At 46.5% G+C, this 24,403-nt stretch overlaps 1 protein-coding gene across 2 annotated transcripts in view; it reads left to right on the plus strand.

Moving 5' to 3' along the window:
* SPATA18 (spermatogenesis associated 18) overlaps positions 1–24,403 on the plus strand; it is a 46,282-nt gene that overhangs the window by 15,158 nt on the left and 6,721 nt on the right. For both annotated transcript variants that reach the window (XM_088475282.1, XM_088475281.1), the window contains exons 2-8: positions 8,553–8,658; positions 13,170–13,285; positions 17,365–17,483; positions 20,371–20,466; positions 22,904–23,032; positions 23,256–23,502; positions 23,806–23,964. In XM_088475282.1, coding sequence (XP_088331408.1) covers positions 8,553–8,658; positions 13,170–13,285; positions 17,365–17,483; positions 20,371–20,466; positions 22,904–23,032; positions 23,256–23,502; positions 23,806–23,964 — 972 coding nt within the window. The remainder of the gene's footprint in view (positions 1–8,552; positions 8,659–13,169; positions 13,286–17,364; positions 17,484–20,370; positions 20,467–22,903; positions 23,033–23,255; positions 23,503–23,805; positions 23,965–24,403) is intronic.

Genomic DNA, 24,403 nt, shown 5'->3' on the forward strand with positions numbered 1-24,403 from the left:
GCAGGGTATGCTGGTATGCATAGTTCCACAGCAGCTAGCAGGCCACATGTGGCCTACCCCTGTAGCTAGCTAGTGCTAGACAGATAAACCATTGCTAGTGCTCCTCTAAGTGTGGGCACTTTATTAATTAATGGAACAGGTCTCTGCTGTGTGTAGTAGTGTGAATAGGCTTCAATTAATTTGTGACATAGTGTGCGGCATAATATGAATTTGGGACATAGGACCTCATTCAGAGTTGGTTTCAAGCGCCGATGTGCTCGTAACCGACTCGATGGTTAGTCCTACGCACACGCAGTGGCCGCACTGCACGTGCGCAAGCCCCAGAGCGACAGAGAAACTCTGTTGCTCCGGAGCTCGCTACCAAAGGGACGGCTGTCGATGTTGATCGACACATGCCCCTGTTTGGTAGGCGGGCCGGGGGTGGTTTCCAAAATGGAGGCGTTCCTTTACGAATGCCTACCATTTTGTGGGCGGCCGCACTGACATCATCAGTGATGTCAGTGGGGAGCTTCCTGCTCCATCAGAGCAGAAAGTTCCCTGGGGCTTACGAGTGCCCAGACCCAACCTTAGGCTCTGGTCGGAAGCCCCGATGGTCGCGATGGTGATCACCGTCACAACCATCAACCTGGTTGGTCGTTAAGCTGTGGGTGGTAACCCACAGCTAAACGATCAACGAGGAGGCAGTCGTTCAGGATGCAAGCGGCCGCTCTGATTCAGTGTGATCGCTTGCAACTAACGACCGCCTCTGAATGAGGTGCATAGTGTGTGGCATAATATGAATTTCTACTTCAGGGTCCATAGGGGGTCCACAGGGTTGACCTTGGGGTATAGGTTGGGAACCAAATCCGGGCACCACGCAGTTAAAGCTTTTAGCTCCCAGGATGCACTTGGGTCCACTCTCCCTATAACCCCACCCCCAAGCCAGAGGCACCTCAGTTTAAGTTGGTGCCCGGCCGGAATCGGGTCACCGTTTAGTGCAGTGGGGAGCTGATTAGCAGCCCCTAAGCTTTATTTTTTCTAAAGGACAGAGTTTTTTATTTTTCCTTTGGATTCTTCAGAGCGGCAGCGTCAGACTGTCCATAGGACGTCTAAGCTGCCGCTCCGTCACCCCGCTGGCGCTGAGACGCCAGTACAGATCTGGGGATCTCAGCGGGACCCCAGAGTCTGTACTAGCCGGACTCTGCGGGCGCCCAGGACTGCTGCCGGATCCACGGGGAGCAGGTAAGGCGCGGGTCACCGTTTACGGTGATTCGCGCATTTGAAATGCAGTCCTGTGCCTCCGGTCTCTGGGGACAGACCGGAGGCGCCGGCAGTGGCGGCGGGCCCCCCATACCCCGTGTGTCCACTAGACCACCAGGTACTTAGTGTTCGGTGCAGGGAGCCGGCGTCCCGGGGGTTAATAGCCGGCCAGGGGAGACAGCTTTCCCTGTTACAGCGGCTCCTCCCCTCAGCTCAGCGCGCCTTTCAGTATCTATAGTCTGGCGTCGCTGAGCTGCTTCCTCCGCGGGCCACGCTTCTTCTGAGGTCTCCAGCGGCCATTTTCTCTGTGGTGCAGCAGAAATCTCTGGAGATGGCAGTGAGCCCAGTCCCCCTGCGTACCTCACCATCAGGTCAGTGTACACAGCGCTGTAGCCTTCCCAGACACTGAATCTGGGTAAGTTGCATGCAGTGTAATAGTGCAGTATATTATATGACATGTTTATGTATATATGTGTATATCTGCATTGTATGTGACTTATGCTAGTGCTGACTGTACTTTATTCTCTCACCTGTCAGTGTATATCTATCCCTTTCCTTATCTGCCCTAATACAGCTGTACTTAGGGTGGTTCTGAGACCTCACATTTATATACTTGTTAATATTTGTGAGGTTTGTCACATACTGTTGCGTGCTGCACGTTGCCATATTTTGAGTGGAACTGTGTGTTGCATACGCTGAAAATGGGTCCCTGCAGCTAATTTTTAGTATCAGTCAGGACCAGTATGGCGCTGCTTGATCACAAGGCTTGGTCAGATATGTTTGACCAGGAGATAGAGCGTTATACTGCACCCATTTTTTACTATCCTGCAAGTCATGTGCTGCAGGTGTTAGTGCGGAGGATTTGTTTCATAAAGGGTTCTGTGTGTGGCGTCATCTGGTGCCGGCCCCTTTCACGACCCCCTTGGGCGGTTTGTTTTCTCGGGATCCTCTTAATTGCGGATTGCCGGGCGGGCCCCATTGTTGTACCTCACTTGGGGTTACTTCACCATACTGCCCTTTTTCATCTCAGGGTATCTCGCAGTTTCTTGCACATCCCCTGTGACACAGACTACCGCTCCCTACAGGGGTTTTTCGAGTATATGAATTCCCCCTAGTGCCACAATAGTCTGTCATGCCCCTTGCAGGGATTACCACAACAGCCACCCTGGGTGGATGTCGTTTTTCTATGAAACGCAAATTGGCGTGGTTGACGCCCTGTGGTTACTTCCCACTTGGCTCTACCGTGAATAGCGGGTGGATCGCATGGCGGGACTCTGGCTGTTGCCGGATATGAGGTATTACAACAGTGTTTGGTCTCCTGTCCCAAATTTCCTGAGGATCATCATGAGCCCCTCCTGGGGTGGATGGGCGTGTTACTCGTCGGATTACAGACGTTACTACGCATCCCATTCCTGCGTGGTCGGATTCTTCTGATCCGTAGGTGGTAACTCTGCCTGAAATCAGTATACTCGCTTTCAGGGGTTGTTACCCATCCTACCATGGCTATAGCATGGTTGGTTAATACTATTGCATACTGAGCTGATGCATTTGTAATGTTTTTTCCCCTCCAACACGTCTGGGGTTCAAATGTATTTGGTCGCTCACGTAATATATGCAGTTGTCATAGGTGGACATGCCTATATTGGATACCAGCTCCTAACTTTCAGAGTTCCGGCTGCGACGGTATCCTCCGTAATACCCTATGGCTGCGCTCTGGGAATGCAGAGGTGCAGATACCATCTATAGGGTATATCTTGTTGGGTCCTGACCTTGGCAGTGGCAGTACAAATTTCCCGCCGTCAGCTATGCTCACTACGGGGCCTCAGACTATTAAGTCTTTTTGTCCTCTGGGTCAGCCTAAAGGTCTGTTTCTTCATAGACTGTCGGCCTTTACAAGGGCCGACATATCCAGTTCCGAGCAGGCCTGGTCTGCCAGCCGATCCTGCTTCTGAACCTACGGATATATTGTCAGCCTGACGAGACAGGCCTACCACTGGGAGATGGCGATTTCTCAGTTTGCCCGGTACTAGTGTCTAGTTACCGCGGCTACGTGGGTAGGAGGGTACGCACTCTCTTTGCTCAGGCGGCCTATTTCCATGTGATGGTACGCAGGCCCCTATTCGGAACAGGGCCTTACAAATCCAGAAAGCTATACAGTTGTTGCGGTAAGCGGAGCTAATTGGGCCATCCCCACTTTCTCAGCGAGGGACTGGTTGTTCTGCTTTCTTTCTGGTGCGGTGGCTGAATGGTCCTCTTTGGCCTATTCTCTGTCTCAATTCCCTGAACCAGTTCCTAAAGCTACCTGGGCTCAGGAGGCAATCCCTATGCTCCATCATACTATGTTTGGCACCTGGGGACTTTATGGTATCACTGGATATACAGGACGCGTGCCTACGGGTACTTACAGAGACCTTGCCTCAGCATGGACTGAGGTTCGCTGTATCACAGCACTTACGATTTTTCGGGCTCTGCCTGTTGGGACTGCTCTCAACCCCACAGGGGTTTACCAGCGTTTTGGATTTTCTGACAGTTCTTCTGTTCAGTATATCCCAATGCTCCTGTACCTGGATGGCCTCCTGCTCTTAGCAGGATCACCGGGGTACTTTACAGCCGGGTCAGGTTGACTGTGGCTTCTTCAGGGTGCAGACGTTTAATCAATGGGGAAAAAGTCCTCCCTGCATCCCTCTCTGGGTATTCTTCACCTAGGAGCCCTGCTGGATTCTCAGAATCTGAGAATTCTTCTGGCGTAAGACGGCATCTCCACTCTTCCATTAGGAGTACATGGATGTCTGCGCAGTCGACATATGTCTTTACACTCTGGGATGCATGGTCCACTATTCAGTGTCTGCCTTTGGAAGGGTGGAATGGGCTTAGTTCCATTCCAGGCCTTTCCATAATTGGCTTATCTCCAGATGGAACAAGTTTTTTCTGTCTGATCACTGTTCAAACGATGATGCTCTCCCCGGAGGCAAGTCGGTCCCTTTTCGGGTGACTATGGCCATCTCGTCCAGGGTATTCTTTGCTAAGGACAGTGTCTGGTTCGCATCCATTTCAGTGCAGTTGGATGTCTGTCGATTCCACCCTGTCAATTAACTTGTTGGAACTTTAGCCTGTCTTGGGCCTTCACTCTGGCATAGCCCTTGTTTCCCGGTGAACCTGAAAAAGTTCAGTCCGACAGGGTCAGAACAGTGGCTTCCTTTTTAGCAATACTGTTCGTTGGGTGGCAATGTCAGGTATGTCATACATTCGGACATTGTCTGAGGGTCTCCTCCCGACCATCTCGACAGTGTTCATTTCAGGTGCTCTCCATTGGGAAGCGGGAGTCCTCAGCCGTCACGACGTGCATCCAGGGGACTAGTCTCTTCCCCAAGAGAGGTTTCATATCCTGGTGAGCAGGGGGGGGGTCCTCCTGAGGTGACCCTCATGGCCTTCTGACTCTATCACACTATGGTGTTACAGTCCAACTCTGGGGATTCTGAAGCAACCTTCAGTGACTCTTTGTCGGTGAAGTGGTTCTTCCAATTTGCGTACCTGTGTTCTCCGGTCTCCATTCTTCCTCGAGGGAAGTGTTTCAGTCGAGACGGAGATGCTTTCCTGCTGGTGGCTCCTGATTGCCCCAGATGTCAGGGGTACTTGGTTTTTCGGAGTCTCTCCATCGATACTCCATTCCTGATGCTTCACTGCCCAGACCTGTTGTCTCAGGGTCCTGGGGTTTGCCTTGGACCTGGGTCGTTTGTCTTTGACTGCGTCCCTACAGTGGTCTTACGGCTTCCCTGGCTTTGTCATCGTTGGAATGATTAGAGCACATGGATCAGCTTTTGCTGGGACCTACCACAAACTGTGGCAGCCATAATTCTTATGGTATTATACCTGTCGATATGATCCTCTGGTGTCCAGGATTTCCAGATATTCTGGCATTCCTTCCGGCTGGCTTGGGTTTCACCCTCGGCCTGGCCTTCCTGACAGTGCGGATCTCTACACTGTCAGTATGATTAAGATATGGAATTGCTCCGCTCTGGTATCCAGTTCATCCTTTGGAGTGTTTTTCTGGATTATGCCTCCATTTGTCCTCCCTAGGGACTCCTTGGGAGTTAGTAGTGGTTCTTCGTTAACTCCGGGGAAAGTTAATGGAACCGCTGGTTGTGATAGCCATTACAGGGTCTATTGCTTTGGCTTTCTCTCTTTCTCTCAGGGAGTTTATATCAACCAGGTAAGTGTCGGAATTGGGAGCGTTCTCATGTGGCTCCCTCTTCTGGAGGGCATCTTGTCAGGGTGTGACTTGCTCTCACCCTGTGTTTCTTCTTAGTGATTTTTAGGTTCCATATTATTCTGGAACTTATGGTGAGGCCATTCAGTCCCCAGTCCTCTCGGCTGGTGTGGCCTCATTGACTGTGGTCCGGCCTCTGTGGATTTATTTGATCCGTTCAAGTTCCTGACGGAAATCTGACTCCTTATTGGTGGTCTGAGATTTCTGGTTTTAACAGGAAAGGATGGCCGGCCTATGGCCAAATGTTGGCTGGACGGCCTCGTATGTCTTCTTCAGGGGCCTACCCATGGGTAGGCCTTTCTGTTGTTGATACTTGTTTTTTCTCGGGCCATGTAACCCTCGTGGGTGGCTCGCTGTGGCGCCTTGGCTATTTTGCCTTGCTAGATGGCCATGTGGTCTTCTGTCAACACCTTTTTAAGGTTCTAGGCATTGGTTTCCTTTGCCTCTCCGGATGCTTCCTTTTTGGCGGCGGATTCTCCTCTCAGCACAGGAGCGTCCCCTCCCTTGGTTGAACTGCTTTGGGACATCCCCAAGGTCAACCCTATGGACCCCCTATGGACCCTGAAGTAGAAAACAAGAGATATGGTAAGAACTTACCTTTGTTATCTCTGTTTCTACGAAGTCCATAGGGTCCACAGGGCGCCCGCCCTGACGCCCCTGGCTTCAAATGGGCTGTGTGGCTGGTCACCGGTTTTCCGTCTCCCATTTCTGTGAGTATGGTTATCGAGTGTTCCAGTTTTCTCTCTCTTTTTCTCTCCTCCTCCGGCCTTTGGCTACTTACAAACTGAGGTGCCTCTGGCTTGGGGGTGGGGTTATAGGGAGAGTGGACCCAAGTGCATCCTGGGAGCTAAAAGCTTTAACTGCGTGGTGCCCGGATTTGGTTCCCAACCTATACCCCAAGGTCAACCCTGTGGACCCTATGGACTTCGTAGAAACAGAGATAACAAAGGTAAGTTCTTACCATATCTCTTGTTTTGGAACATAGTATGTGGCATAATATGAATTTGGGACATAGTGTGTGGCATAATATGAATTTAGGGCATAGTGTGTGGCATAATATAATTTTGGGGCATAGTGTGTGGCATAATATGAATTGGTGCAGGTATGCTGGCATGTGAGGAGGTTGAGGGGCATTGATGGGGCATGTTGCGGTGGTCTATACAAGTTTACATATATTTTGGTAGTGGAAAATGGTATGGCTCCTGAACTTTTAAGCTGGCTCCTAGATTTTACAAACAAATTGTCGAGCTCTGGCATAATGTGTACCTGGCGCAGTAAAATGTGGCATAGGGCCTGATTTGATGAGTGGCATGTATAAGTGCACACAGCAGCATCTTTTGGTGGTCACTCATCTGCAAATTTATGCAAATGCCACTGGAAACTCCATCCCTTGTGTACATCTGTGCAGATGAACATGCCAGAACTGAGACGCACACGTTTAGTGCAGAGACACGCAGTAATAACGATTGGTGCTTCCTTATACGCCACCATTGTTCACACCATCCAATCTTGCTCCAGACCTATGGCATCTACAGTGTCTCTGTCTGACCATGGCCTCCTATGCCTGACATGCCCACAACACTCCTATAACGCCCACTCAGCGGACCATGTCTGCGTGTATTTCTAGCCACCGCCCAGTCACCTCCCAGGAGCGCCCATCACTTTTCCACTACATTTCTGCTACCATGCTTCTCTTTCACAAAAGCACCTTTGTTTATTCACTCTGTGTAACTCATGCGCCTTAGTGTATACTCTCTGTATCGCATGCGCCATACTGGTTATTAGGAATTATAGGGCATGCATAGTTGCAAGAAATTGCCTAATTACATCACCAGCGCATTTCGTGCGGCCCTAAATAATGTTCAAAATGTCATTGCTGTATGTATATATAGATAGAAAGATATATGCTTGTGTATTTTCATGTTTGGAATGTATGTGTGTGTGTGTGTATATATATATATATATATATATATATATATATATATTAGGGATGTGCAGGCTCGGATAGGCTCGAGTTTGCACGTGGAGTTCGGATTTTTCCCTCCAAAAAAACGGAACTCAGAAAGAGGTAACACGTCATCTTGCATGGACGAACATCTTCATTCCTGGACAAAAGTCCAGGAATGATGATGTTCGTCCGTGCAAGATGACGTTTTGCCTCTTTCTGAGTTCCGTTTTTTTGGAGGGAAAAATCCGAACTCCACGTGCAAACTCGAACCTATCCGAGCCTGCACATCCCTAATATATATATATATATATATATATATATATATATATATATATATATCTTTAATAAATAAACATTTTATTCAATGCTCAATAATATAGCAGGTGGTGTATGCTTCGGGATGCAATCGGGAAGCCGGCTGACATTATACTGACAGCCGGCTTCCCGACTGTCATATCCCGGCGAGGGTGAAATGACCGGCGTCTAGATGTAGACGCCGCTCATTTCACCGACACCGGGAGACCGGCACACGGCATCCCGATGGAAGGGATGCCGGACGCCGTGAGCGGACAGCCACTGGGGGTGGGGAGGTTAGTTTTAGGCACCCCTAAGGGAGGGTTAGTGGGGTTAGGTTAGGTTAGTTAGTACTTACCTGGGGACGATCGAGATTTCCAGAGCTGTCGGGCTGCGGCTGCCGGGATCTGTTCCACTGTCGGCCTGACGCTGCCGGGAATCGAACTGCCGGCCATGCGGCCAGCGGTATTACCTACCGATTCCGTATGCTTCAATGAAGCGGAGGGGAGGGGAGAGAGTTTGAGGTGGTCGACGTAGGTGGTAGCTATGTCCTACACGGTACTAGTCATATGCCCTGTGCAGACCAACCCCCTCTGCGGCAGCACACAAAAGGCCCTTCAGAAATTTCTGCTCCAGGCCCATGTGGACCTTAATCTGGCACTGCTGTTATGTCATACAGAAATATAAGGGGCATCGTTTACAAACCTCATGCAGGGGTCAGGGAATCTCCTGCTCCCACAACATGGTATCATAGATGAACATGTGTCAGGAGTATTTAACATTTTTTGTATTTTTCATTCACAGATTAATTCTTGTGACCATAATCTGAACATTTGCTGTGAACTTCTAGAGTTGAATTCGAGGATCCAGGGACAGCTGTTCACCATTCTCAATGTTACAGCCCGGGAAGGTAACATAACATCTCAGATTTATCAACAGAAATAAAATCATCAAGCAAATGTTTGCTTCAGACAGCAAAAATGAAATGAAAGAAATGAAAGTATTTACTTTAGAGAAAAACTTTTAAAATAATATATACAGTATAACCATTTTACTGTGTTCCATTTCATTATTGTAGCATGTTGACAAAAAAAATTCCAGTCGACAGTGAAATCTTATTTTGCTAATTTTTTTTTTGTTTTACCTTTTTAGAGTTTAGAATTTTAATTTATGCTACTGATTTGCCTAAATTTCCATCAAAGTAGATAGGTTCAAGAAATAAGATGGTGGATTTGGCAAGGAACAGAAGGGTGTACAGGAAAAGTGGCAAGGCTGGTGCAAGTTCTGGGGTTGCTCTAAGCAGTGCCCGCACCCTCACTCAGAGGGGGCTGCCACATTATAAAGCAGCACACCTACCCTACAGCTTCTACCCATGGTTGGTGGGAGGCTGGGGTTGCATCCTTCGCTCCTCAGAATGCGAGTGTGATTCTTGGCTGTGATGTTATAGCCACAGTCACACTCCCAGCGTAACACTGACACGGACGTTCTGCTGCATGTAAGCAGGGCCGAAACTAGGATTTTAGTCACCCGGGGCAAGGCAGTAATTTGGTGCCCCCCCCTCCATGTTTTGATATTACTGATTATTTTACTGCACCCCCCAAACACCCTCTCTTTACAATTATTTTACTTACCCATAAAAGCACAGAATAACCCTCTCACTTCACAGCCCTCCTCATCACAGCCTCACACTGCAAAGCTCTCTTCACAGCCCCTCACTGCAAAGCCCTCACCACAGCCTTCCTTATCAAGGGTCCCTCACACCACAGCCCCTCACTACACAGCGTTGCCTCACTACACAAAGGCCCTCACTAAACACAGCCCCTCAATATACACAGCCCCTCACTATACATAGCCCCTCACTACACACAGCCCTTCACTACACACAGCCCTCCCTGCAAAGCCCTCACCACAGCCCTCCTTATCAAGGGTCCCTCACACCACAGCCCCTCACTACACAGCGCTGCCTCACTACACAAAGGCCCTCACTAAACACAGCCCCTCAATATACACAGCCCCTCACTATACATAGCCCCTCACTACACACAGCCCTTCACTACACACAGCCCTCCCTGCAAAGCCCTCACCACAGCCCTCCTTATCAAGGGTCCCTCACACCACAGCCCCTCACTACACAGCGCTGCCTCACTACACACAGCCCCTCACTACACACAGCCCCTCACTACACAGCGCTGCTTCACTACACACAGCCTTCCCTCACTGCACAGACCTCCCTCACTGAACAGCCCCCCTCACTGAAAAGCCCCTCTCATCTCCCCACCAGCAACAGCATACTTACCTGCTGGCTCTTGCACAGCAGCAGACTGGAGGCGGCGGCAGCGCCGTGTGGAGTGGAGGCGCTTTAATTGTGATGGATGGGCCTAACGCAGCGGCCATCCTCAGCGCAGGGCACTGTGAGTATGGACTGGGAGAGATGTCATGACATCTCTCCCAGTCCCAAGAGACACTGCAGGAGACAGGGGAGGGGGGCTGCCTGCTGCCATGTGTAATGGTAGCGGTGCGCACAGCAGAGGAAGAGCCGGGCCCAGCGCTACTGATACTTGTGGCACCAGAGTGGACATCAGTGAGGCGCCCGGTGCACATGACCCCTCAGCCCCCCCCCTAGTTGCGGCCCTGATGTAAGAAGCTGTTAGCTGCTTTTCTACATGTCTGTGGCCAGTGGTGCATGTGGAGGTCCCGTAGATGACATTAAAACACTGCATGAGTGACATTATCTTCATTTGTTAGTGGCAGAAGAAGCACTGACGCAGGGAATACAGCGGCTATGGGGTTTGGAAACAAGGGCATTGCTGGTACAGATGTGTCCTCAAACACCTAGCCTCAATACGCAATGCGGCACCTGACGCCTGGAGCTTGCGAGCCACGACGAGCGTTGCAGCGGAGCGACTTTTTCTTTAAATTTGCATCTTATTCGCACTGCAGACACAGTGAAACACTACTCAATCTGTACCAGAGACGCGGGGCTGCAACTTCAACAGCACAGAAATTATTTTTAAATATGTACAAAGTCGCAAATAAGGAACAACAGAACTTGGCATGAAAAAAGCCCCTGCATTGTAGCTCTTCCTATGCAGATTCAGATACATTTGCACATAGAGGATGCGGACAAAATACCGACTGTTGGGATGCCGGCACTTAGAATACCAGTGCCGGAATCCCGATACCTGCCGGAATCCTGGCGTCGCCATCCTGACCGCCAGCATCCCGATGGTGGGTACAGGTATTAGAGGGAGGGTTAGGGTTAGGCACTAGAGGCAGGGTTAGGATTAGGGTGCACGGGGAGGTTAGATTTAGGTGCTGTGGGGGAGGTTAAATTTAAGCAGCGGGGAGGGAGAGTTAGGGGGAGGGTTAGGATTAGGGTGTAGGGGGGAGGTTAGATTTAGACGCTGGGGGGAGGTTAAGTTTAGGGTGCAGGGAGGGAGAGTTAGGGACAGGGAAAGCGGGAGGGTTAGGATACTGACCTATAGGTGTCGGTATCCTAACACTGTCGGGATTCTGACCACCGGGATCCCGAGTGCCGGCATCCCGTACCCAACCCGCACACAGATGTACTAGTGTCACATATCAAATGAATCAGTGCAGTCTCATTAAGTGAGTTTGTAAAATCGTATTGTAACTAAGACGCATATTCAAGCAAAAAAAGACGCTCGGTGCAATCCAAGTAGCACGGGACCAGGCGAATAATGTGTGAGGATACATCTGTAGTTGTTACAAGTGGGTGTAGGCATTAATAAAGTGTGCAGGTAGTTTTGCCATTACTTGCACCCACTTTGATGTGAGAGAATGAGCGATCTCAGAAGAATAGTGAGGGAGATTTGGGGGACTGAATGCATCATTGGGTCCCTCCCCAACAATTTTGCTATGGGTCCCAGCTCTGTAGTAATCCACCCCTGTTATTGCTCCCACTGTTTTTAAAGTGAAATATTTTGTACTGAGGGGGCAATTCATAGCCGCTCGCTGTGCTGCGTTCGATTGTTGCAAACTGCGCATGTGTAAAAGAATCAGTCAGAGCGATCGGGAGACGATCGCTCTCAGCATACAGCCAGCCTGCTAGTTTGAGTGACAGAACGGGCCATTTGTGGGTGGTGATTGGGGAAGGACAAAGGAAACGGGAGGTGTGATGTGTCAGTGCGTTTTTGCACCATTATAAGGACGTGCAGCATCAGCACACGCATCATACAAGTGAAATAAAGACAGCAGCATTCGCAGTGCTTGCGGGCGGCTAGGGTCTACCTCAAGCACTGCGTGCTGGTTCGATGTCGCCCGATGGTACCACTGTTCTCATAAACTTCCTGGATATGATGTCTGAAAGTGGGCGTCTTTTGTCCAGGCTAGTGGGTGTCTAACTTCACCCGGCGATCGCTCGTTAAGACATAAGGGGCGTCCTGATGTCTTAGTGAGCGATCGCGGCATTTGCATACTGCCTATCCTTACGGCTGCAAGCAAGCGCAGCATAGCAAGCGGGTCTGAATGAGCTCCTGTAAACATTCTAGCTTTTCTCCAGGAAGGAAAACATAAGAAAGCATACTTGAGTGTAGTTTTTAAGTTTCTCTGCTTTATATCTTTTATTTTAAGAACAGTTTTTCAATTATAATTCTGTGTCAACTCATTATTACTGTTTTGACTTAATAAGCACTATGGGGTACGTTTACTAAAGCTTCCAAAAATTTAAAATAGAGATGTTAATCATAGCAACCAATCAGATTTTAACTATTGTTTCTCTACTGCATGCTAGAAAACGATAAACAGAATCTGATAGGCTGCTATGGGCAACATCAGTTTCATATTAAAACCCATGTAACGATGTTCTGTCTTTGTGTTCTTAAAGAACTTATGTTTCGGGTAGGCTTGGTTTTTATAATGATGAAATGTATGCAGCGAGTAGTTTGGTTTACAGTAACTAGATTGCTCTATGGGATATGCCAGGGAGTAACTGAAGACTTCCTAAGAGTGTCAGCTCTTGAAATACAGCACATATTACTAGTTGCAGAACTAAGATAGGTTTTTATGTTTTTTTGTCAGGTTTATACAGGCCAGGTAGTGTTGATTATCCCTTTCATACCCACTTGTCACCAATGCCATGATGTGGTGTCTTGTCATGTCAAAGCTACGCATAACAGAATACAAAATCTTTGTATTTTTGAGTTGGAGCCATGTGTGGAGGGAATGTATTGCATGCCAGGGTGATTAATATTAATTTATAGTCACCTTGTTCTACCTTTTACTGCAGCTACAATTCTGGAACTTGGGAAATTCAAAAGTAATAATATGTAACCACATATATCAATGTACTTGTTAAATGTTATATGTTAAAATCTATAAAAAAAAAATGAATATGGCCCAAAGATTTTGCTAGACATACATGTGCACTATGTATAAAACACGTCACCTCTTCTCTTTCAGGTGGTCAGTATGCAGGTGTGGAAACACTCAAGAGCCGCTTTTTGCCCTGGCTGGGAACCTGCTTCTCCAACGCCTCTCCAGTACAGTATGCTGACAACAGCTTCTCTCACCTTCAGGTACAGAGCCAGCAAGTGGATAGGGTGGGAATAGCATGTAATTTTCCCATCATGCCCTGATCATAGCTGGAGTATAGAGATTTTACTAGAAAGGATCATGAATAATTCTTGACATGTATAGCTAAAATCCTGTTTATGTTATGGCCATCAAGCTGGTCAAGGATGTTACTACCAAATAACCATCAGTGCAGGAGACAACCTTATTTCTGGTGGGACAGTAGTAGGAAATGGCAGTGATGACATTCTCACTCTGTCCGTAGTATTTCTTTGTGGCCTATTTATCAAATAATGTTTGCAGGATAATCCCCGAAAACCTCCAATTTCGAGGGATACCTACAAATATTAAAGATTCTCTGGATGTACCATAGAGGGACTGCAGAAGATATCTCCGATATCTGCCACAGTCCCTCCATTTCTGACAGCAGGAGCGGCCCTCATAGGTTTCTATGGTGATTGCTAGGCTGTCAGATTTACGAAGGTCTGGGATGCGAAGCCTGGCCCCAGCAATTGAAGCCATCTTCAGATGGGCTACATAATGCAGAAATGACCGGGAGACCCTCCGTGGCAATGGCCAGTGCCACACATACACGGACACTAGACCACGAATGTGCAGAAGTGCTGCGGGGACCCAATATAAAAGTGAAATGATCGCATTAGCTCACACAATCCATGTATATATTGTTACATTCGGGTGAAACATAATATCTTATTGCTGCAAATATCAGTGATATGAAATTAGTGCCTTAGTGAGTTCAGTAATAGCTGTCTAGCTCCTGTATCATTCTTTGCAGGAGGAAACATATGTGTGATACTTACACCAACTGCCTGCACTTCCTCCTGTAGTTTCTGGATTGCAGTGAGAGCTTCTGAGAGTACAGGGACAGGAGGGAGAATAGAAAGTGTCTTCTCTTTCCTGTACCTACTATACTTCTAGTCACCACCCTCCCCATACAGCAAAAGTCATTTAATAAGGTGCAAACCATGCAGACACTCAGAGTCTTTCAGTATTACACCTATTTATCCCCCTAGTGCATACATAGATTACAGTTGCTATACTTAAAAAAAAAACTAAAAAACTGAGACACATTTGTCAGGGAACCCGCCGGCGCAGTCAACCCGCACCCACACCCTCTTACATAAACCCCATTATATGGGAATTATATTGCCATGAAAGCAAAATAAAGGCTGTACATAAAACACAAATCGGGTCAGACCCCTTTTACACTGCAGCGCCGATCCAGGTTATTCCCAGATTGACGCTATTGACGCAGTGCCGGCGCTTGGAGATTGCATCATCTCCTTGCATCGGAGTGCAGCTTTTCCCGTGCTGTAAACAGGTCCCGGGTCGGATGACACTGAGCCTTACCCCGGTCCTTCCCGGGAAAACCCCTGCTCGTTAGCAGGATTGGCTTCCCAGGTGGAGCCACTTCCACTGACAAAAATCTCAGGTTGCACATTATATTAAAAAATATATAATTTTCAATATTAAATGTATTTAATTTACTATGTGTCTTGGCTTATTTTTTATACCACTGGTCTATGCATATCTTTTATATAATTCTATTAGCACAGTTTCATGTGTTATTTGCTCTTAGCAGTGACTTGTAAGGGGTCATTGTACCAAGCCCTGACCAACTGGCTCGGGTTCCAAATTTTTTATGTACCTTGGCAGCTGACCAGTTTCAAGCCCGGTCTCCTTCATAGAGGGATGCTAATCTGGAGGATACCTTCCTCCTGGGTGGTCAGCCTTTGCATGCAAAACTTTCAAGTCATAGGGACACTAAGTACTAAGGACCCCATATCAATGGTTCCTTTGAGCAGGTGCTCTGCCAATGTTAGGAGGGCCTTTCTTCCCTGGCTACAGATGGTCGGAGTCCTTCCCCCTGGCCATATCTGGGTTGCATGTGCTGGGCTTTCAGTGATGGTACAGTTGCCAGCTCCACCCTCTGGTAGGCTCAGTAGGGCAATACCTACATGTTCACTGGTCCTCTGCGGAAAGAGTCCTAGGTCCCATACTACAATCAAATTAGCTGTCTACTTCCCATACAGGTCACACTATATGGTGGAGCCATGTACCTTGTCTATCACTCCCTTTGTGGATCTCCGAAAGGTGCATGTTCTACTCACAATTCCTTTAGAATGATGATCTATCCTTACTGTTGATGCACAGTCCCTTTTTTTCGAGGGGGGGTTTCTTGTGAGATTGCCTATAGGCATCAATTAGGCGGACATTGATTGGGAAGTTCATGCATCTGGTGATGCCGACTTCATCTTTATTATTTGTCTTTATAGACTATATTTGTGCAATACTTGAATCTATGGAAGTTTCCTTACGGTTCTGGTCCTTCTGTTGATTTTTCTGCAGTTTCCTGATCTCAGAGTTTCTTTGGTGCCCGTCTGCAGTTGCCAGGGTGTCCTCCCCTGTGGGTACATTCTTCTTAATCAGGCCATTTGAGTCACTACTCGGGCAACTTCATGGTGTGATTGTTTCTGGTTAAGATCTATGTCTTGGTGGCATCCCTTGTCTCTGTCAAGAGCATGTCTTGGAGGATGGGTTCAGGATGAAGCCTGAATGGTCTTTTTCCTAAAGGTTCAAATTTCTGTCCATGGAGGGTGGTCTGCTGCACACGCTCCACATGCGCCCTAACTGCTCCTGAGTGGCATTATTGCAGTCTGGAGTCTTATGTTTGAGCCTTCCTGATTCTCTCTCTGACCCTGTTGTGCAGGGGTTCAGCTTGGGGTTATATGGTTGAGCCTCCCTCAGGTCTACTCATGGAATTTTTTTTTTTATTATGACGGGCTACTCCTGTTGCCTTATTGCTTCAATTAGGTTGATTGATGGAGCTCTTGATGCACATCTTCTTTCGGGTTGTGGTCTTCTTGGACTGAGGTTCACCGTGTTTCTTGGGCTACTGACGCTTTTCCTTTGGGATGCTGCTTGCTCTGCTTTCGTTCTGTTGGGTGTTGCCTTGGGTTTTTTGTCTGTCACCTTCCTGGTCAGTCTGGTCTGGTTTCCTGCTGGACAGTCCATCAGGTTTGGTATGGGCCCCATTCGGCACTTGTTCCTCCTTGGGTCTTGACACTCTGTTGACAGTCTATACTAATAGGCGCCTGATGGAGCAATTAATTGTTTCTTTGTTCGGGTTCCCATTAGTAGTGATCGCGGCCATAGCAGCTAAACCCATCCAAAGAAGTGGTTAGGGCACCCAAACCACAGTCAGGGCATCCAAAAATCTGGACTTTGGACCTCAGGAGGCCGCTAGAAGAAATGTCCCCCCCACAGCTTTAGGCATCCAAATGGCGCAACAATTGAATTGCTCCGTCGGGCGCCTGTTTGGGTAGATGCCCAAGAGAGGGCGTCAACAGCCCCTTAGAGAAGAAAATGTCACAGCCTTGATATCTAATAGAAGGATATGGCTGTGAGGTTATACTGCATTACCATGGACTGCTAGTGCTTTCAGTAAAGGGCAAAGATTGCTAGTCATATACCTAAACATGTCACAAAAATATAACTACTGACATAACATTCATACATGGTCCTTGTTGATGCTTCTATGATGTACAATTTCCAGGCTCTACCGCCCCACCCCTCTCTCTCTCTTTCTCTCTCTCTTTTTCTCGATTGGAGTCAGACATCAGTCTCTACCCTTGGTCCCCATTACTATCTTAACATTGCTGTTATACAAGCTATAATCTTAATGAATGGATACAGAATGGGCACAGAATTCTGGAGGACTGGAGACAGGGGTCTACAGTATTTGAGCAGTGGTGGAAGTGTGAAGGTGGCACCAGAGTGGACATGTGCTGCAGCCATCCAATAGTAGCTACCACCTACACTACACAACTCTTTCTCTGAGTTCTAATATACTGACAGGTTTAAATGTTATTTAACATATATTTATGCTGGGACAAGTAGTTGCTGAACAACCAGTTACAAGGGTACATTATGGATATGGGACCACAGTTTGCTTTTTATTTTGATTTAAATGACAATTATTTGGCGATGTATCCACTACTAGCTTCAGCCACTCTACTGTCAAGTGATGCTTTTTTTAACTGCAAAAGCCTTTGTTTTTCAGGAATCGTTAGAAAGGGACAAAAGACTGAGGGAACTGTCATCCTCTCAGGAGAAAGAACTGCAGAAAATAGAGACCCAGTTGGCGTCAACTCGTGTGGAACTAAACTCAGTGAGACAAGAGTGAGTCATGTGACTATAGTGGCTTAAACTATACTGGTTACACAGTAACAGGGTCTAGTATGCATTCCACAGATAAATCACACACACCACATATTTATGTAGTGCACACATATTCCGCACACGCTTTACAGATAATATTTGACCATTCACGTCAGTTGCTGCCCCAATGGAGCGTACAATTTGCACTTGATATGAGTGAGCCACGCTATGCATCCCGCCATACATTGTTATGCTTACTCTGCTACTTTATACCAAACCTTTGCGAGAAAAAAAAAAAATCCTAAGTACTTAGGGCCTGATTTAGAGTTGGGAATAGAGTAAGATACAGCAAGTACCTGATCATCTGGGTAAACACATCTTGCACTGCAGGTGAGGCAGATGTAAAATGTGCAGAGAGATATAGATTTGGGAGGGGTTTGTCCAAACTGACATCTAAATTGCAGTGTAGAAATAAAGCTGTCCAGCTTTTATGGGCTACATGCAAAAGCAGCCAGTATTTACCCCACAAGCAACAAAAATGTATATATTTGGACCCTTTGCATTGCAACATGGTTTGTCCAGGTACATAGTGCCCGATTCACAATGGATCGCTATTGTGATCGCAGCTGCGATTACGCACGCAGTTCCACTGCGATAGTATGCTAATCCATTGCGATCGCTATGCCGTTGCAGCACAACATAAGGACACCCACTTTACCTTACACACATCCGTAATGTTTAGTAAGACTGCAAAACCATAGGGACAATCGAGTACAATTGCAGCCTCACACACACTTGCACAAGGTCAGACCTTGCCAACTTCATTGCACACTATGAGTCCTCAGGCTGCATACGGCATTTAAGTGATTAATTTATGCACGCCCCTGAAGCAGCGTTGAAACGCACTGTCACGCTTGCATTTCACCGACCACCCCCTCCCCCCGTTACCACCCACAAACGGCATTTACTGTCAATCATTCTGCAATGGTTCTGCCTAGTCACCGTGATCGCAATCCCGAACACAGTGGTCCATTTGCGCACGTGCACTGCAATGCATACGCAGAACGCAACAATCGTCCGGTTGCGTGCTTATTAGCAACTGCGATCCTTGCTGAATCAGGCCCATAGTTACTTGCTCTATCTCACTCTATTCCTGAATCTGTATTAGGCCCTTGGGGGTTTATGTGTCAAGCAGTGCAATGCGTGGAGAAGTGGACCAGTGGAGAAGTTGCCCATAGCAACAAATCAGCTTTGAAGTAGCATTTATCAAGTACAGTCTATAAAATAATAGAAAATGATAGGTTGCTATGGGCAACTTCTCCACGCTTTTATCTGCTTGATACATAAACCTCTGAGTACTCTATAAACAAATTAAATTGCAAAACCCAGGAGAACGTACACAATCTGGGTAAAAAGGCAAACACCCGTGGTGGAGCATGTAACGTGTGCTAGTAGTTGTGATGGGAGATAATGAGAGAGTGAATAAGAGTTTTGGTAGTGTTATGGGTGACAAAGGGTCTAATTCTGTCATGTTTTGAATGGAGAAATGACAGGCTTCAGAGAGGACTGGCTGTGGGGAATGAAGAATGAAGGGTCAGGGTTGACAGTCAGGCAGAAGACATGATTTAGAGTGGAAAACATAGTGTTACCCATGGATAGAGAGATGGGGAGATTCTAGAATGAGAGGAGATAATGAGCTCTGGTTTAGAATAATTTTGGAAAATCCTTGACATGGTCGAAGAGATACAGTTGGAAATAAAAGAAAGGAGAGCAGGGGAGAGATCATCTGACAGAGAGAGGGGAAGGGAGAAGGAAAAATTGTACAGGTGTCACAAAGGCCAACTGAGTGACAAATGTACAGGATTTTAGGAATAGGAGTGCGCAGAATCAAGGTCATGGATTACCCCATCCCCCCTCTCTCTGGGACATACTCTGCTCATCTGGTCTCCATGACCCAGCAGAGGGAGAAGTGTCGGAGCAGCACTCAATGTCCCAAGCAATGAAAATGGCATTGGAGGATGGTCAAGAAGAAGTAATCCGGCGGTTACTTCAGTAAGGGCAGTCTCTGTAGAGTGCATTGGATGGAGCCAGATTGGAGCAGGTCGAGGAGTGACTGAGTGCAAAGGAAGCTGTGAGGTGTTTAGAGACAAGCTGATCAAGTAATCTAGAGGCAAAGCAAAAAGCTATTTTGTGTAATGTTCAGGCTGTCACTTATGTTTAACTCGGCAGTAAATTGTATGGCTACAGCTCTACATGTGCGCTTTCTATATATTGTTCACTTACTGTTCATTTCACAGATCATATTCCCTCTGCTGGGAGGGGGTTTACTGGGGTAAGCAGGAGAGATGGGTTGTGACTCTTAAGGTGCCCACACACATAGCGATATTTTACACAATTTGCCCGATTTCAATGAATCGTGACGACAAATCGTGTAAAATATGCCCAAATCATGAGTGTCCACTCACAATCACGATGTCAATGCGCGTCCCTGCTGGTCATACATCACATCTTCAGATCTGCCGTGCTGTAGGACAGATTTGCTAATCTGGGACACAATGCACTGGATGCACGATAGATCTTAAGTCAGATTGGACATTTTTTACTCCAAATCGTGAGTAGGATTGCCGGGGAGCTGCCGAGAGTTCAGGGGAAATCGCACTCATTGTGGGATCGTGTGCAGATCGCTATGTGTGTGGGCACCTTTACACAATGTATCGTTCCATTCTTGACCTTGAACTGTGATTGGCTCCATTTTATTTGCATTAGAAGAAATGTTTTGAATCTTGTGTATGGTGTATATTATTTCTCACTGCATGTATAGACTTTGTATTACAGTATGTAAACAATGACTTGGAAGAATAATGATTATTATACTGAGTCTTTCTCTCCCTTCTCTTGGTACATATAGCCTGCTTGAAACTCAAATGGAGCTCGAGGAGACTAAAACTAAATCAGCGACCACTCTGTTGGCCGCAGAGGAGGAGATACTGCAGCTTAGATCTGAGTAAGAGGAATTACAATGCATAATCTATGCTATTATTATAATATGATTTCAGTCATTTAAGACATACAGTATATTCTCTTGAGTGAATTGTTAATGAGGAATTACTGACTTTAATTTAATAATGTCTGTCGGTGTCCACCACTCTTTTGTGTCTGTAATATCAAACTGTGAAACGTATTATTAACCAGTTGCCTGGCACAAACACATGGGATGTGACCGCAGCCAGGAGTGCTTTATCTGACCAGGTCGCATCCCGTTAGTGCCGCGCCTCTGCTTCCCCTTTTGTATGTAGGTAATCTCATCCTGCTCTGGACCCTTAGGAATGATGTCTCAGTCTGTGACCACCGACATCACTCCCATGTGAATGGCACTCTGGGTGCCTAAACTAGGTGTGAGGAGGGGAATATAGTCCCCTTCCCCCAGCACAAATATGCTGATCTCTTCATGTGCAGAGCTCAGCTGCAACAGGGGAGGGGGAAGCTGATGATCAGACCCCCATGCCCCACGATCCACTGCGATCTGCAACAATGTGAGGGTGCGGGGCTATGACACAGGGGAGGGGGATTAATAGGGGAATGGGTCATCTGTTGGCACTGAGCATGGGTTATGCTGTCCCCGAAAATGTTTTTTTGGTTGGGAGGGACGGGAATATAATAAAAATAAAGAATTGCATATACAGTGACACATGGGGAAAGGGGGCACTAATTCTTTGGGGGGGGCATTGACACTGGGAGTAAGGGTGGGGGCCTCGCCACTGGGATCTATTTCCATTAGAGGGGTGGGAGGGGGGCTGTTTCTGATGGAGGGTGGGAGGTGATTTTACAATCAGGGCCTGTGGACATGGGAAAGGGGGGGTGAAAAACACCCCCTAGGTATATATTTTTTTAAATAAAATATTTAAATATATTTTTAGAAATTAATTCTAAACTTTATTAAATAAAACAAAAATGACAATTTCTGACCATTTTCTGGGGGAAAAAAATCATCAGTTAAGTGGTTAAACCCACAAGAACGCACAAATCTACCACATTGTTACAGCGTATGCTGTCATTTGTTATCTGCTTAGTATTTTTATATTATTAGGAAATAATTTGTATATGGTGAGAAATGTTTTAAGCCTTCTAAAGAGAGGAGAAGTGGCCAAGTGGAGAAGTTGCCCATAGCAAAATCAGCTTCAACCTGTCATTTTATAAAATGTGCTTGATAAATGATAGCTAGTAACTATTTGGTTGCTGTGGGCAACTTATCCAATTGTCCACTCATTAGAACAGGGGTGGGCAATGAGCGCCCCTTCCCCAGCTGTTAGTTTTACTATTTGACCATGACCATGCTAAAACTGTTGTAGGGCATGCTGGAATGTGTAGTTCAACAGCAGCTGGAGGGCCACTTATTACCCATCCCTGCACTAGGTTTGATACATTTCCCCCATAGTAACAAACTGTAACTGTCCGCATGGCATAGTTCATAAAGGAAACTTTTTTGGATATTTTTCTTGTTGAAATAACCTAGCCTCTATTAATGCAAAAAAACTCCAACATAAGTACTTAGTAAGCCCATGTTAATTCAGTCACAAACTGATTCTGGCCACATGAATAGATTTTGTCATCTGACCCTGTAGGCAAATGGCCAATTCGGTGAGTAAAATGGCAGACATAAGGTCAGTTTGGTAGTGAGGCTGAAAGACCACCACAGATAACTGCATGTAATGCAGGCAATATACATCTGGTACATGAATTACTGTATCTTATGGTGCATACACACTGTCAGATTTAAAGGACGTTTTAAACGATAACGATATCGTTTATCGTTTCATCATTTAAATCGTCCTTTTCTTGCCCCCTCAAACAACCAAATGATGCGCGGGCACGAATAGTCGATATCGACCATCACCCGTGCATGCAGGCCAACCTGGTCGATATCGACCAGGTTAGCCTGGTTACTATAGGGCGCCTCGATCGTTGATCGAGGGTCGTTATAGTAGTTGGGGGAATGGAGCATCTGTGGATGTTCGATAACGATCATCCAGAACATGTAGGACGATCAGACAACGATATCTGATCGTTATCTGATCTGACCGTGAGTACAGTCCATAACCCATGTTACTTCAAAAATAATTGTTTTATTTATCCTGTTATACTGAAGGATAAGTGGGACTAAAGAAGCAGGACACTGAGTGCATGGGATGGGTCCCATATAATTTAAAATAGATTATCGTATTTTCTTTTCTATTACAACTAAGTAATGACTAGTCAGTTATGACCACTTTGGCATGTATCCTAATGTGAAAGTTATAACATCTAACGCTGATCTAAAGCAAATGTAACTGTTTTTTTTTAACGATTAACAGATTGAATCAAATATCTTTTGTGAAGTGATACATCGGCAATGTCCTTTTATTGTGCGGATGTCTTTAATTTGACACCTTTGATACTTACAGCTTGAGGATGGCTAATGACAAAGCAGAGCTGAGGAATCTGGACTCGGTGGAAGATTATGAGCGCCAGATGCGGTTGCTAAAGGATGAGATCTCCATTTTAGCAGCTGAGAAGAGTATACTGCATGGCAGGTACTGTGTGACAGCAACAGTATATAGATGGGAACTTCACCAGCTTTATCATGTATAGTGTAATATTGTAGTGTAGAAGCCTGCATTTAGAAGGACAGCACATCCACCACAAACCTGTAAATTGCCCTCATTTAAGTCACAAGTATAAAATTGCTCTTCATGTAATTATACAAGATGTTCCTAACGTGTGTGTTTCAGTTTTTCTGCTTTTTTCATGTTCTAGACTTTCCAGAAGCCGCTCCCCCAGCCCGATCCGCCACTCCAGCCGGTCAGCCAGCCGATCAGCCAGTCCATTTACCAGGAGTGAGTCACCTACTGGTGCCCAACTTACCAATGCCTCTCGTCACAGCCGGCTAATATCAAGATTCAATGACATCTATGCCAACGACCGTCTGGATGCACAAAACCTACTGAGACGTTACATTGAAGACCTGGAGATGGTTCAAAGAATCATTTTTATTGCTACTATGGTATGTAATTATATACAGTATACTGGTCGTTCAAGTATAATGTATGGGGAGATTTATCAAGCCTTTTAAAGAGTGGAGACGTGGACATCTTTCCCCTTAGTTACGAATACGATACCTTATTATTTTTTCCTGTAGTAATTCATTGCTATATTTGCAGGCTGGTCTGCAGCATTAATCTTGATCCAGTATAAATACTGAAAGAAAGATGTCCATTGCGCAGAGTGTAATCAATTAATTGTCATATTGTTGCTACTGTATATAAACAAAGGTGGTTTATTTTAGCCTATATTCTGTTTTGTGCAGGAATCTTTCCACGCAGCCAAGATGGCATTCAGACAGTTCAAGCTTCGAGTAAGAAAGTCCCTGTCTCCCTCTCACATGGGCCCCGAATCTCTGGAAGATGCTGTGATTGACTATATTGTCCGCAACTTGGATCTTTATGATGTCCAGTCCAGTGTTAACGTAAAGTTTAATAATTTTTTTTTTGTTCACCCTAAAACCCTTAAGTCTGCTAAAGCTCTCTAGAGATCACTGCTTAACTCTGGAGTACTTTACAAAGCAAGTTAATGCCCTTTGCTAAATGGGGATAAGCAAAGTTGCCAGTGGTGAGTTTACTGAGGCAGCATTCAGCACTAAGCAGAATGATTGGTGACATGGGGCAGTTGTTGTAGGAGACCTTAAAAATGATACCTAAGATGTCTATAATCTGTCCAGATGCTGCTCGTGGACAATGACGTGTAAAAAAACAAATAGGATAGGGCACAGGGCAGGCAGCCCCAGCGGGAGGTGTATTCTCCCTCTGGGACTGCCAGTCCAAGCTGGGATTAGCAGAGAGCGGCTTACAGTGGAAACCCGCTCTCTGCCTTTCGGGCAGCCCTACATGGCTTCTAGGGGCTGCAGC

This window comes from Taudactylus pleione, unplaced genomic scaffold (assembly GCF_031769625.1).
Source record: "Taudactylus pleione unplaced genomic scaffold, aTauple2 ptg000169l, whole genome shotgun sequence".
Classification (NCBI taxonomy): Eukaryota; Metazoa; Chordata; class Amphibia; order Anura; family Myobatrachidae; genus Taudactylus; species Taudactylus pleione.